Source organism: Achroia grisella, unplaced genomic scaffold (genome assembly GCF_030625045.1).
Source record: "Achroia grisella isolate CSIRO2021 unplaced genomic scaffold, CSIRO_AGI_Agris_v1 utg900, whole genome shotgun sequence".
NCBI classification, from domain to species: domain Eukaryota; kingdom Metazoa; phylum Arthropoda; class Insecta; order Lepidoptera; family Pyralidae; genus Achroia; species Achroia grisella.
In genome coordinates, this window is record NW_026713059.1 from 5,496,316 (window position 1) to 5,513,351 (window position 17,036).

General features: G+C 31.6%; 1 protein-coding gene across 1 annotated transcript in view; it reads right to left on the reverse strand.

Annotated features, from left to right (window-relative positions):
- Positions 1-2,520: 2,520 nt before the first annotated feature.
- LOC131853192 (carbonic anhydrase-related protein 10-like) overlaps positions 2,521-17,036 on the reverse strand; it is a 41,499-nt gene continuing 26,983 nt past the window's right edge. The window contains exons 6-11 of the mRNA XM_059204020.1: positions 13,550-13,645; positions 11,607-11,673; positions 10,155-10,309; positions 4,089-4,220; positions 3,626-3,674; positions 2,521-3,449 (exon numbers count right to left, since the gene is read on the reverse strand). Coding sequence (XP_059060003.1) covers positions 3,427-3,449; positions 3,626-3,674; positions 4,089-4,220; positions 10,155-10,309; positions 11,607-11,673; positions 13,550-13,645 — 522 coding nt within the window. The 3' untranslated portion in view covers positions 2,521-3,426. The remainder of the gene's footprint in view (positions 3,450-3,625; positions 3,675-4,088; positions 4,221-10,154; positions 10,310-11,606; positions 11,674-13,549; positions 13,646-17,036) is intronic.

The following is a 17,036-nucleotide window of genomic DNA, read 5'->3' on the forward strand; positions in this document are numbered from 1 at the left end:
ACACTTGTTAGGCAGTTCCAAGGCTTCTGTGACAGAAAATAGTAACAAATATTTACGAAAAATTAAAAATATTCGGCTTAAATATCTACATCTAAAAAAATTTAAATATTGTTGGCAGAATAATTTACAGTCCAGTAGGTTTCAATATTTAAAAACAAATATCTAAAGATCCCCTCAGTAGATGTTAATGCATATTTAGTAGCAATTACAAAGTATACATAAATAGAAAGTTTTTGACATCGGCTGGATGTGTCAAACATTTGACATTTGAGCCATTCTGACTTCAAATCTGTGTCATCGTCTGAATATAAACCAAATAAACTAGACATTGAAGTACATTGCGCTCACACTCGAATTGGAGTGCACACTCAAGACGCGCTTCGCGTAGAGTGTTTAGCGGGCTGTGTAAACATGCTCTCCCCCTGGATTTATAATACGTGAATTGGTTTAACAAAAACATTTTTATTATTGCAGTAAAGGTAAAATATTATTCAGCTTCCTTGCCAAAGAAAATAAAAGATAAGACATAGTAAAAAGTATCTACTCTATTACGTCATTTACTTCTGCAGTAAAGGTCTAACTTTGTAATTCATATAGCGTGAAGAAGATTATAATTTTTTTAAAGTAACCTTGCTTGTTATTAATTAAATTTTCATTGAAAGTACATATCTTCCTCTTTGCGATGTACTATTTAGCTTGTCTATTTTAAATTAATCTCAAGTGTTGTTACTCTTTTAGCACTCTTTCAAATTTAATTTTTACCTTTTTTACAACTATAGTTTGTAAAAAAGGTAAAAATGTCGTTACGTTTAATAAAATAATAGTTTACTACATTTGTTATACTATCATTGTGGTAGCTACCGATCAATATTAAGGATTTTACTACTACGCTAATTAGGAATAGGTAGGTACAGGAACCAATGAAAAGCCTAGTCGAATATCAGCCGCTCGACAATAATAAGTTGCCTGACAGTCTAACCCAAAAGTTGACTATAACTGACTAACATCTCAATTTTTGTGCAATTCTGAATGTTCACCAGAAAATTAATAAAAAAAACTGTTTTATCTTCACACGTATTTCAGTTCTACGTATGCACAATAATTAAACTAAATTTATGTATGTATCTGAATAGCATTTAGAATGCAAGTCATTTGAAGTTTATGTTTCTATGCTACTGAAGTGACAAACAAACTTACGTTATGTAATGATATATGAATATATAGGTTTATAGCACAGCCCGTATTTATCTGGATTAGTCAACGTACTCTTTGCCTTGTACCTTAATAATTCTTTCGAAAGAAACGAATAGATAATCTATATACAAAAAGAAATAAGACATTAAAGTATAAATGGAATTACATACTGTAAATTTAAATGCTATTTATTATAGTTAAAACTTTCATTTAGTAAACTAAATTATATTATTTGTATTAAAGTCCGAATTGTTAATTGAACTTTATGCACAATCACCTATTAGTTGTCAACCTACAATTCGACATTCAGATGTGTCTAAGCACGTGTAACATTTTCAGAGGAAGACTACTCTCAATTATATTATTTGTAACGAACTCAATTTGTGTAAGTCTATTAACGACGACCGTCGGAAACTTTTCCAATAACGACAACTCTGGTTCCTGTGCGGGAAATGGAGCGATTTATTTCGCTGTATCTTAATCTTCAGTTTATATATCGTTTAAAGGAAAACAGTATATTACGTTTCGTAGCAGGTATATAATTTCTAATTAACTAATAAATAATGTCTTTACAAAAAAAATCTATTATGAGAAACGTTTTGGTCATCGAAGCATTAAGTGACGTTTCTGTAAACCACACCAATACTGTTATTTATACAAACCATACTAGAGGGCATGTTACACTAGACTTGACTCGAAATATGTCTAAAATATATATCAAGAAAAGAAAAAAAAATATATAATTCATATTTTTATTTTCTAGGCTTGTATTCCTCTGATAAGTTTCAAAGTTTAAAGTTAAGATATTAAAATTTGGGTATTTAGAATAACATTCGAAATTTAAATCTTTTACATAGGAGAAGAATAATAGAATCTTACAATACTATGGCTAAGCTAACATAAATTGCTCACTTATTTTATTTTCATTCTACTGTATAGGAATAAAATTGTTTAATATTAAATACAGCAGCGGCCACAGCTTGGATAACCAATAAAAATAAATTGTAATTTTCATTTCACCTTTATATTGTATGAGTACAAGTCCCCAATCTAAAGGTAAAGGACATTGTGATGGAACTCGATTAAATTAAGTTACTACAGCGAAAAAGAGAGCAATTTCGATTCTCATAGAATTCAAATGAGCTTTTTATTCAAACATGAGAATGGAGGAAACACTAAAACAGATGGTTTCATTCCATTGCATTAGAGAAACGTAAACGCGAACTCTTGATGGCTGACTGCGTTAACATGTAAAATATCCGGCGGAACATTATGTATTTTATCTTAAAAACTAATAGAAATCAATAAAAGAATGTTTTGGGGAGATATAATTTATTCAAATAATAATAGTTCTAATAGGACCTTAATAAGCCAGGCGATATACATTACAGGATCATGGAAATTCAGTAACATTACATTGGTAGCAGTAGTATGCCTACTTAACGACATACCTCTTATTAAAGCTATAGATGTCATAGAGTTACATTAAAATACTTAATTTCGTTTAGTATTTATAAGTACAGTCATAAAAGTTATCTAGTTATTCTAATTTACGTAATCTTATAATTTGGTATGATAACATCTCTAAATTCTGTTATATATTGAACATTATAACACATAGCCGTAATATGAGAAAACAAAATTAACAGATATGTTTTTATTTCAACCACTAAGTTCTATTCACAGGAGATAGATATGTACGTATGTAACTACATATATATAAACTAAAACATATTCTGAAAAGATTGATATAATAATACAATAGAGCTAATTTTGTAAAGGATACAAAACCGTATAGTTTATAATAATTTATATTATTGGAAATAGAGTAATTTTATTTAATTGTACTCTCTATTTAATAATACTACTTCATTAGGTACTAAGTACTGACAGCGAGATCGACATTATAGTTTAAACAATCTATCCGAAAATATGTATGTATGTCCTACCTAATTAGAGGCCTTTATGAAATATCAAGTGTAACATCTAACTCGATTAATCATCACATTAAATTTTCTACCGGAAGCTACTCATACTTCAGCGCTATCCAATGCCTTACATATTTACTTACACTTACCTACCTAGTATTAAGTTTAGCTCCATTTGTCATAAGCAAGATATAGTCATAGAACTGTACAAAATATATTTACAATTACTTATCTTTTATTAATATCTTCTACGTAGCGACTATTTAGTGTACATGAATGCCTACCGTTTCAACTTAAAATTTCTTCAGTATTGTGTCCAGCTTTTAGCTGCAATATAAAAAATAAAAGATTAGCATAATAAATACAACTTTTGTCAATGTGAAAATGTAATATATATACATTTTAATGTTGGCGAAAATGTCAATATCAATTTGCAATTATTTTAATGTTTACAGTAGGATACAGTTAGTAATTTGTTAAAAGTAAATGAATATGTATTCTACCTTTATAATGCATGTCTCGATGCATACTTGGGCAAGTCTTTCCAGGATACTGCAAAAAGCATACCATTATTTAGTTGTCATATTATAATAATAATATATATTTATTTCAGACTTATATTTTCTGTGTGTAATTGTATTATTTCAAAGTAATACAATTAGTAAATTATATTCAGAAAAAATAATAGTACGAATAAATTGTCGCTGTATAAGACAGCAAGCAACACAGTTACTTTATTATGTACCTTAAAATTATTTTGCAATTCTAGAGAAAATAATTTTATGGACTGAAAGGGGGTTCTTGTGCTTGAATGTTTTGAAAGTTATAATCATTATTCGAAGTTTGATCGCAGTCAACTGGACCCAATGTATAATAGTATCCTGCTCTTACGAGAAGAGACCACTGTCCAGCAAATGAGACGGTAATTATAATTATTATAATAATGATAAATTAACATGAAATTACCTTGCTCAAATCGAAGTCGATATTGGTTCTCACGGCACGGTGATGCAGGGGTTGCGGTGGCCTGAAGTTGTTACCAAGGGGTGCCTTCGGATGCCGCGCATCTCCTTGCATTAGTCTCCTCAGGCCATGCAACTATAGCAAGGAATAAAAATATTCAATCTGTAAGTACCTAACGGAACTTAGTATGTGCATATATAAAATTGAATAAAATAAAAGAGAAAATCTTTATTGTTTTTTATCAATTTTAATAATTGGAAACTATTGTACTGAAACCAAGTCGCGGTCGAACTCATCAAGTAAATCATGGCAGCCGTTCTATTATGGCAATAGGAATATAGGTTCATAACTCTTATCCGAGACGATGTACCTAGCACCCACCTGCGCTAACGGTTTACGCTAGCGCCCTGCTAGTGGAGGATGATAAGATGAACAGATTAGGTCAGTTAACCCATCGTAACACATTCGCTAGGAATTCATCACGATGGTTTCGTTAGGGAACCACACGGAGGTCAACTTGACATGGTACATTGCAAGCAATGGGGTAATCAGTATGCATTACTAGCAATATCCTTTCCACCCAGTCAGAGACATTTTCAACTTCAATTCAATTTTTCAATATTGTTGTCATGGTAGGCGCATCATTTAACATATATAGAATATAAAATACATAGCCACCATATCACTGGGTATCATAAAAGTAAAATATCACAGGGGGTAAATGTATCATTAACTCTCGGATTAATATGGTTTATTATTGATGTTCTCATCATCAGACAATCTGTAAGAAATATAGATTTATATTGAAAGATTTTTGGTGTAATGTTGGCTAAATTTGAACTCACAATCTAAGTCGCTATAGTAAATCACCGTACTACGATACAAAGTTTCCTGTTCGTATACATACTGATCTAATCTAAGTTAATCGAGTTACAAGTATGCATATAGAATAAGAATATTTAAAGAAAGAAAGAACTAAACCATTTTTTTTTAAACTACGTAATATTATAATACTGTACAATATACACATTTGTATTCTTAGTGGGCAACATGACCGACACTTAGCAGATATTGTGATTGTGAGTTTATTATCGCATGCTAATGCATATCTACTGTTATATTGCATGACATATAATACAAATTAAAGGTTTTATTAGAAATAAGAATGCTACGATGTTACACTCACGTATATAGTAAAGATTTACCCAATACAACCGACGAGACGGCCGATTTCGAGTAAATTGAAATTTCTTCGTTTTATGTGTTAGTGTTGACTGGTGTACGGGATTAACGGGCGCGCCGCACGCGACCACTATCTCATTCCCATCGCTGTTTACGCCGTATTAAACAATTTGATTCTGATTATAGACTCTGCGTTAACTTTGATTTACCCTTAGTCAAACTGTAATTTTCTCTTTTTACGGTTATTAGACGCTATAAACATGTTTACAGAAGTTATTTTGTATTATGACATTAAACATGAAAGTATTACGAATTGAAATGCTACCTCGTTATTAACGTAATTGTTAGTGGTACTTTACTTTAAGAAGCTAGAGCATGCGTTCGCTCAAGTATCCGTGAGATACCCAGCAGTTTCTACTAGCACTTAATTTCCCCACCAACAAACGGAAAACATAAACAATGATTTATAATAACAGCCACACAACGCGGCACTTTCAGTTTACTTTTAACACGTACATAATTCACCTCGGAGTCTTTGTCTAAAGGCGAGGGACGTGAGTTGTTTATTGTAGCGTGAGCACAAATGAAATGTTATTACGCTGGCCTCAACCACGCTCGAATTCATGGAGTTACCTGATACTTAACTAGATGTTCACTTTGGGTATGGCTGGAAAGTCAATATCCCAAGAACGTTTGCTATATTTTTATATACGGAATGAACTTGCAGAATGTGCGTAAAAACATATAGCATGATAAGTATATGATGGCTTATTTAGCAGAATGTTATTTCATTATTCCGTTCTCATTAACTATTGTTTAAGCCATGTTTATTATGTGCAAAACACTAAATTTTTTGACAATTCCTTAATAATACTTATGTATAAAAGGCTATGTATGTGGAGGGTGGAACTAATTATTGTACTTACAGAGACAATTCCAATCGCTTACTATTAATTGAACTAAGTGGATTGTACTTCAACTTTATATACTGTACATGCCCAAATTTCTCACGAAAGTCAAATAATGAATCTGGTTAAAACAAATTAAAAACTCGTCATCACTTTTCAAATATATTAGAATATTTTCAATAAATTTTATTCATTTTCCTTACAGGAACTATTAATTATATCACAATGTGAATGCTGGCAGGCTGTATGTATATATAAAAAGCACAGTTCTTTTTAGAATCAATTAAACATTCAAAGACTTTCTAATATTATTGAATAAATCAATACTTACACCTACAAATCTTGACTTGGGAACTAAATCTAGGTTAATCTATGAATTCTAATGAATAAAGCTGCTAAAACTAGGCTGAGGCTTATAATTTATATTTTAATATCCTTTTCTATTTCACGAGGCAATAAATTTACTCTATTATTAATTCATTCTTCCATTTATCTAATACTACGCTGTTTCCGGCGACTTCCTCTGCTTTTTTTACATAACGTGTAGCCTATTTTTGTCATCCCGATATAAATTAACTTCACGCTAAAATTCTTTATAATCCACTCAACATTTTAAACGTAAAGAAGTAACTAACAGAACAAGGCTAGGGTAAAGTATAAATCCGATCCTGACAAATACCGTGACCAATATATAAAGGCTAGAAACTACTGTAATAAGGTGTGTAGAGGCACAACGTCGCCACATTCATACATCTGTTGAAAATAGTGATCCGGCTAAAGTCTGGAAATTTCTTAAATCTCTAGGGGTTGGTAAAAGTCACAGTTCCAATTCAAATTTTTTCAATATTGATATAGACCACCTTAATAGGCATTTCTGTTCTTCCGCTGTTTTTGACAACAACACTAAAACAAATACTCTAAATCTCCTTTCTACCATACCAACCCTTAATATTCCATGTTTCAATTTTAGTCCAGTTACCGATTGTGATGTTGAGAAGAGCTTACTATCAATACATTCTGATGCTTTAGGTACTGACGGCATTGGGCGTGCTATGGTCCTTCCTATCCTTGATGTGATCCTTCCAACAATGACCTTCATTTTCAATAACTCATTGTCTTCAAGTGTTTTCCCTTCTATATGGAAAGATGCTGATATTATTCCTCTTCCAAAAAAATGTAAACCTTCTTCCTTTTCTGATTACCGACCTATCTCCATACTTCCTTTCCTTTCAAAAGCCCTTGAAAGAATTGTTCATAATCAATATCCTTTCCATAAATGACCTCCTAAACCCTTTCCAATCAGGTTTTCGGGCTGGCCATAGTACGACTACCGCTCTACTTAAAATCACCGACGATATTAGATATGGTATGGAAAATTCGCAAGTGACAGTTTTGGCATTCCTAGATTTGAGTAATGCATTTAACACCGTTGATATCGATGTCCTATTGGCTCGCATGCGTTCAATCAACATATCTCCAACGGTAACTGACTGGTTTCATAATTACCTGTATGGGCGTCGGCAGCGCATACGCGTTGAGAATACCCATTCCTCGTGGTGTCAAACTTCTGCCGGCGTACCTCAGGGTGGCGTCTTATCTCCGCTTCTTTTTGCGTTATTTATTAACTCCATTACTATGCAACTTCATTCCTCCTACCACCTTTACGCAGAACCTCCAGATCTATTCGCAATCTTCATTAGATGATATTGACATTGCCATAGATACGATTACTGCAGATCTGGAACTCATATACTGGTGCAAAAACTTCGGTTTAACACTGAACGCCTCAAAAACACAGGCCATTATTATTGGTAGTCCACGGTATATTGGTAGAATCAATTTGCACCCTACCTCGAATAGTGTTAGGTGGTACCTACGTTGAATATAGTGATAGTGTTAAATACCTAGGCATTTACTTTGATAGGACATTGTCTTGGTCTGTTCAGATTGCTGAAGTTAGTCGCAAGATTTTTGCTGCCGCGGGATCACTCAGGAGGTTAGGCAACCTTTTGCCGGTCAGCACCAAAATTACGCTTGCGCATACCCTACTCCTTCCTATCCTTGATTACGCTGACATCTGCTATCTGGACCTCACCGAAGACCAATTAAACAAACTTGAGCGTCTTCAAAATTTCTGCATCAGGTTTATATTTTACGCAAATATGACCACGTTTCACATTATCGTTCACAGCTCATCTGTTCGCCTTCGCCGTGACTGGCATATACTCTCTCTTCTTTACTCCATTCTTTCTAATCCTGTTACTCCTAACTATCTTAAAGAAAGATTTTCATTTCTCGGAGAGGCACAAAACCATGGCTTGCGTAGTGCATCAAATCTCCTCCTTAAAACTCCTTCACATAGTTCCTCGTTCTACAGTAAATCCTTCTCAGTGCATGCTGTTCGCCTTTGGAATTCTATACCTTACTCCATTCGTAGCGCACAATCACTACCCATTTTTAAGAGCTCGGTTAAATCCCATTACCTTTCCACTTAAATCTCCCTGTATTCCTTCTTGCTATGTGTCTTGTTTCTTTGCATATGACATTGTTGTTTTGTACTTGTATTTATATATTTATATATGTATGTATATATTGCTTGTAATTTTTGTAAATTTATATTTTTATATCTATGTATGTATATATTTTATATATAGTATATATAATGTGTGTTATTTTCTAATATTTATTGGTATTATTATCCTATCCCTATTATTACCTTTATATATATATATTCTTCCATTCTATTCATGCGCCACCTACCACTTTTGTTGTATTTTCTCTACCTAAACTGGAAGAGATTGCTTTAGCGATAAGACCGCCTTTTGTACTTCCATATCTCTTTTCTGTCTAAATGTATTAATTCGATTGGTGCAATAAAGAGTTTATAATAACAGACTTTCAAAATTAACATTGAAATCAAATATATGCCGTTTTATTCCGTATTCGATTAATATAGGTATTTGTATAATTTGTCACTAAATATAACTCTGTATCAATTTTAGTTATTGAGATACCATTACTGAGACTGCACTATACATTTTATTTATAGCATCTCTACATCATAACAACTTGCAATTTTCATGCTCTGTAAGCACATAATTGATGGCTAGGCCATTATTCAAATACATTAAACTTGATGCTTGAACGGATGCTGCCCCTCTATTGTATTGATTGGCATCGACTTGATAAACAATTAGTTCATTGATATCATACGAACATAATACTTATTTGCAAATATAATTTATTTATTTTATTATAATTTTGAAACATGTTATTAGTACATTACATATTTAATTATTACGTTTATTATTAGTACGATAGAGATAATTATAAAGAAGAAAACAGTTACCCAACCGCCTATGGTCTTATTTTATAATATTTTATACCATGTAGTAGATTTTATAATTGTGTGTGTACTCACATTTTGTCGAGTATATTTGAATTATTCTAATGTAATTAGCGCTCATGTTTTAATTAGTTTTATTAATAGTACTTTCCTTATCCGGAAAGTTATTATAATTTAAATTAACGAACAATGGTTTGGTGTTGATCAAATCAACATTACACTAGAGATGCCTTAACATAAGCATTACTCTACACTACATTCTCAATGTTTATCGCAATGTGCTTAATATAATACATATTTAATTAATTAAAGTTAGAACTAATAACTTCAACATAACAGCGACAATAAGGTAATGCCATAACATTTGATTTTACACCCATTACAGTACTTATTAATTTTTAATAAATCTATGGATATATCAGACCGGTGTTAAACCAATAAAAGTGTAAGTACCTACTGAATTATTCATGGAAATACTTAAAGATTTTGTAATATATACATGATATGCGTACATAGGATTTAGAAAGATATTAGTAAATATTTATATTTTGGGGATATCAAAACGGCAATCTTCGATATAAGAATCATTTTCTAAAACCACGGCACCATCAATGTGGATTCGTAAGAACTTACTTGTTGCTTGGTAATGTATATTGGCTTGTTGACAATAACCCACGTTACGGTCTCGAAGCACGCTGGAGCGGTCGTGGAACCGTCATATGTCATATAATATTCGGTGTCAGGCAGAAGACCCCGGACCGACAACTTATTGACTGGCATCTCGGCTCCTTTGAGAGAAATACAATCATTATAAAACAAGATTCAGTAAAGTCATAAATTTTTTGATCTGTGACATTTGTGTCTACTTTTGGAAATGTTTTTATTTTTGTCTAATGTTACATTGAAAAAAATTCAATATGTATTCTTTTGTTTAAATGGTTGAAATTAAAATCTTTATAAAATCATATCAAGCAGTTTACTACACAAATTTTCTTATAATTTCATTACTACTAGCTACTAGTCATATTAACAGTTTGCTTAGAATGTAAAAATAGTGTATATTCAAATAAACTAAATCACTACTGAACGATCATTGTTTACGACTCTACCGTCTCAACGAAACTCAAGAAGTAGGTACTATATATAGCTTCTATGGTTATATGCGAATTCCTAGTGAAGGGTCTTTTCTTCATCTGCTATAAAGCATAATATCTTATCATGTGGCAGATTTAAAGAATAAAATGACGAGTGTAATCTCTGATTAAAAATCCGTATTCCTAAAATATTTTGGGCTATATTAGGCATTTTTATTTATGAATAATCAAGGACTGACCAGCCGCTAGCTATGTGTGGAGTGAAGGATATTCTGTGTGTAGCGAAATCATTAGAAATTCTATTATGATGATAACTATGATAACACCAAAATATGTTTTCATTTTCTATTAGATAGACATATATTGAATTTCCTTGCAGTTTTGGTATTAAACTGATACAGGTATATACTACTTATAATAATACTTTTTAGTAAGACTTTTTAGTTGATAACGATTTAAAGAAAATAGTAGAATTACGAATGCCTATTAATTGAATATGTTAAATTAATGATATTATTATGAAAATATTCTATTGTGTATTAAATAAATGCTATTTAAGGAATTATCGATCGATACTTATTATGATTGCGTAGGAAGTCAGTGGAAGTTTACAAGGAAAGTTAATAGAAACAACACAAAGTTACTCGATAGCTGGAAGCGTAAATACGATTTATTATTACCATTATTTTATAAAAAAAAAATCGTCATTATTATTCTGTTACCTCATCGTTATATTATTGAAATATATTTAATTAATTCGTAATAAAGATAAAGCCAATATTTATTCGATTATTTTTAATTGTAAGATACAAGTTATTGGCACATTTTTTATACAAAAATAATTAACGTACATATTAATTTAAAAATAATCATACATTACTAAAATCTGGGGCATTTTTAGAGAAGTTGTTGCTGAGAGATAATTGATTAGACAACATTATGAAACTCGATTTTAATATCGTGTGTAAGGTTTAGTTTTTTTCAAACTTACCACCGTATTTAATATTTTCTAATTCCTCCGTCAGTACCCGTAATTCTGGATTTGATAAATCACCAAGCTGCAATAAAAAAACGAGATGATACATAAGTGTAAATGTGCCTACAAATGGATCTCAGATTAATACAAAATCTTATCTTACTGAAATGACAAAATTAAAAAAAAAATTGTTTTAATTTAATTTCACAAAATAATTGTTATGCATATTCACGATTTCCTCAAAAATTCTTGAACTAAATTAATTTATATTATTTTTGTCATTATTTATAAGTATTAATTCTGAAAACATTCATAGTTTTCTAATTTTTAATACATATTTATTTATGACAGCTTTAATAAACCAGTATCTTATCATCATGACTTTACAAATTCAAAGCACGGATATAATTATAAAACCATGCCACTTGGAGCAGTTTCTCAAAGAAAACAAATAAGTATAGAAATATATTCTTTAACTGCCATTAAATAATACCCAAATTGGTGGTCCAGATAAATACAGATAGAGAATTCCATTTTCAAGATTTGAATTAACTTTTTTATTAGTATCGATTCCGTGATATAATTAGTATAAGTGCCCAGTTCTAAAAACTTTTAGTACGGTTCACGTAATACAAGCAAAAGCTTTCTCGACTGAGAACTTTACTACTACCTACGGACAATATTAAATATTTATAACGTACGAAAATAACAATTCATTACATTACAGTACCCAAATCTAAACGGCACTGGATTTATTTTATTATTTATAACTACGGTGATATTTTTTTATCACCGCCTATTATTTATTGCCAGTATTATACAAAATATTAGTAGTTCTTATTATTTCAGCTTACGTCAACAATACACGTGCAAAATATAATGAACGTGTCGGTAAACATGTCCCTTTTGGGACAATATCGGAGGGATAAACACCCTTCATTAAGAAAGGTCATAAAACGATCGAATAGATCCGACAGTCGGGTCATTCAGGAAATATGTATTAGTTATATATAAATTTACAAAGACAGCCATTATTATGCATTCATGAATTTAAAATATCCTAAATCTCCAGTTTTAGACACATTTAACATTGCTAATATTTTGTTGGCTGCCTTACACACTGCCTGTACAGAGATGTTTTATACAGCGTAATAACAAAATCTGTCCCTTTACTTTGCATTAAACTATTTGTGTTAGCCCCTAAATATAATTCACACAACAGAGAGAAGGTTAGCCGGCAGTTAATTTAAACTATAGTGCGTTGTTGTGTTAATCCCTCCAAGTGACTGGCGATATACTTTGCTACCATCATTCATTCAGTTCTTAATTTGTACTAATAGCTTTAGCGGCTAATCCAATGGAGCGCAGAAAATTCCAATTTCCTTAATTAACTGCGCTCAGTTTGGTCGGAATAAGGTTGCCGGCTATGAATAGGTGCGGCCGCGTTGATAGCACTCCATCTATAACATCAATTACGTGAAAGCGCAGTCGCGAATTTATAAAAATTGCAAATCACTTACGGAGCCATCAAATCACTGACGCGCCTTCATAAAATTATTTTTATAGTATCTTTTCAAACGATATGCCTCGTCATTCATTTTTGTATTAGATACAAAACAGTATTTATATTAAATACCTGCCGAAGGAGATTTGTGTGCACGAAACACGCTTTCGAGAGTTCCCGTGAGCATCTTCAAAACCCTAATTTAGTGTCTATATTACATAAGGAATCCCCATGTATTTTTAGATTTCGATGATTTAGTAATATTGGCTTTAATGCACAGCCAATATTACTAAATCATCGAAATCTAAAACTGTGGTGACAAAAATATTATGAGACTAATGGAGAAGTAAACTGTGTAGTTGGCAGAATAAATCGTTAATTTCTGTACACACATAAAAACCTTATCTTATTCAAAATCGGTTGAAAAAATTGAATTAAAGCTAATAATATTTACCTGTAAAAGTAAAGAGATTGAAACAATTCCTTGAGCTTTGTGTAGAGCTTCAGAGAAGTTCGAATAAAGCTGTGAATTGAAACCAAATATTTGAATCTGAAACAAAGGAATGAGTAATGATTATTACCTATATTTGTAAGTAGAAATGAAACTTAAATAAAATTTACGGGCATATTAGAAGTAACTAAGGTAATAAAAATACAGACACTTTGAGAAAAATATATGTTAGTATAATCCTTTGCAGTTTCTTTCTTTCAGAGTTTTTATTTGCTGTAATAATATAAAATTTATATCATTACAGCAAATAAGAACTCGGCATCCCACTAATGAATTAAAATTTGACCTATATATAACCTATATCGGAGATGTTGATCAACGACTTACAAAGTTGAAGTGGGCAATGAAATTATACTTAGCTTGGAGAAAATGGTAGCGGATCAAGGCCATCACAGAATAATAAGTATGTCACTATTACTAGTGGTTGGTGACGAAGTGAAGATAGTGGACATCATTTTATGAGGACAAGTCAGCACAGGACCATAATAAGTGGAGCAATAAAAAAGTATAGTATAGAGCTGTCACTAGAAGAGAGCATAGTAAAGAGAGATAGAACATGAGGATATCCAGGTTAAATAATTATTGTATAATATTTATCTATACATATAAATGAAACTGAAGTGTCTGTTTGTAATATTTAAATAACCACTTTTATTACATGCATATGAATATAAATACGGGACATACACAAAATTAACATTTTTTACAATTTTTGTCTGTCTGACTGTTTGTTCCGGTTAATCTCTGAAATGGCTGGACCGATTTTGACGGAATTTTTTTTCCAGGTAGCTGATGTAATAAGGGGACTCTTATTTTAGAAAAATAAAGTTAAATACAGCTAGTATACAATATTTATATTAATAATTATTGTATAATTATAAACTAACTATAGATTATTTATTTAATATTTTTACACTTATCGGAATGTGTTATAGTTTTCAAATATTACTTTACGTTTAATAATATAAGCACATAACGGCAGCCAGTCGACAATAGGTTATCTTATCCTGAATTATACATGCGAAGACTTTTGTTTTCTTGTCTATAAATAAACTCTATCAATTCATATGCTTCCAAAGTGGCAATATATAAAAATCTAAGATATTGTGTGAATAAACCGAACCACACAAGAGTAAGCACATGAATTCGGATTTAACGTGGCTGCGTAAGAATTTGTCACATAAATAAACAGGAGGCACGGTTGAGTTGGCTCGCAGTCGTTCGTCGGGATTACATTTGGGATTTGAGCGTCTCAGGGTGGCGGGCGGCTCGGCGCGACGCGGCGCGACGCGACGGGCGCGGCGGCACGGTCCATGCGTGTAAAAACATCTGTTACGCTCACTTCAGAGATCTCCAAAGAAATCTGCGATAACATTTTAACGCGCGTAACGTGTTTATTCGGCGTTTCACTACTCTATATTCTCGGGTTTAGATTACTTGCGTTTTATTATTGTTGAGTTTAGTGATCAACTCAATAGATTTATTTATATGGAACATGTTAGCCACTGATGTTTACATTTTTTATTTAGTTTTTTTCCGTAACCACCCAATTAAGATAATAGTTATATTTAAGAACTTAGTCGTTGTTCTTTTTAAAGTAATTCTGTTGACATAAATATTTATTTTTTTAATATGCTATATTTTTTTCCAGAAACTAACAAGTAACGTCATGCAAATTTTTTTTTAGTAACTAACATGTTTTTCACAGTATCTTTTATAAAATTTACATGAAAATGTTCACTTAAAATGCTTATTCCTATAAATAGAAAAAAAAAACAGATAAACAACTGTATATGACGAATGTAAAAAGTTAACAGGTAAGAAAAGTATACTGGTACCTATGTACTAACTATATAGCTGTAGTTAATAGAGAAGTACCTGTTCAACGGTTGATATATAATTCTGTGTGTAATTAATTACAACACGTATTTGTTATTCATGAGTGCATATGCAAGCAATTACAATACCTATATTGATCTAGATGTTTACTCAGTCGAACTTTAGTAGAACGGCTATATTATATTAAGCACAGTACTGTTTGACTAATTAGTTTTGTTATGAGCTCGTTGTATATTAGAAGTCAGTTAAATTTTAATTGACTTATCGTACTTGAAGGTACGAGTTGAATCATTATATTTTATTCAAATCAAAAATCATTAATTTTATAGGACACTTTAGCAGCTTATGAACGTAAAACTTTTGTATTTATATTTTTCCCTACCGTCCAGTATTTATATACTACTAGCTATTCGCCCCTATTTCACCCAGGTGTACATGTATTATACATATAAACGTTCCTCTTGAATCATTCAATACATTAAAAAATCATTCAAAATCCGTTGCGTAGTGTTAAAGATTTTAGCATACATAAGGACGAACAGTCAGCGACAGCGACTTTGTTTTATACTATGTAATTTAATTATCCACAAAAAATAATCACTATATTTATAAAAAGTAAATTAAGTTAGTAAAAAGTAAAGTTTAATAACTATATCAACATTATATATTATTTACTCATTAACAGGTTTTTAATTATAAGTAACTATAATATGAATTTATCCTAATTATTATAATGACAGCTTCGGTGGTCTAGTAGCTTATCCCATTATTTCCATAGTTGCGGGTTCAATTCCCCGCACGACACAATAATTGCTATTCATGAGTCTGATAGTTTATATCCTTCTGGCTGTTTTCCGTGTATGTTATATATATCCGTATTCACAGAAAAAATATCTACAAGTATTTATATTAGTTGTCCAGTATCCATAATACGTGCTTTCCTTAGCCTGGGAATAAATGATCCTGTTAATTATTCAGGGATATTATTATTATTTATTATACTTTAGTTAGATTCAAGTAAGAGATAATTATTTGTACCATACAGCTTACCAACTTTTTCATTTTTTCTGCCACTAATTGTTCAAGTGTCACTCTATTACAGAAAAGTATTAAATTCATCTACCCATTTTCTTAAAAGTAAGTGCAAGAAATGCACTGTAATATAAAATTGTTCAAAGAGAAAAGCAAACGCAATGTGACAAGTTTCAGTTGTTTTTAAGCAAATGGAAAGATATAAATTGTAGCACTTTGCCAGTGTGGAACAGTGGAACTCGATATTTATCTTTTCAGTGGGTATTTGAAAAGAACATTTCTTAGTGTATACATATCAGTCATCGTTTCAAGAACTAATCTAGTTAAGTATGCGCATAAGTATGCGGTTCATTGTCATTATCAGTGTTGAACAAAGGTCTCCCCAAAAAATTTCCACAACGATCGGTTATGTGCTGCTCGTGTCCAACGCCTTCCGATCTTGACCAGATCGTCGGTCGACCTTGCTAGAGGCCTACCCACGCTGCCTTTTCTGGTTTGCGGTCGTCACTCGAAGACTTAACTGCCCCAAAGGCATCTGTCCCACTAGATGTGTGCCTAT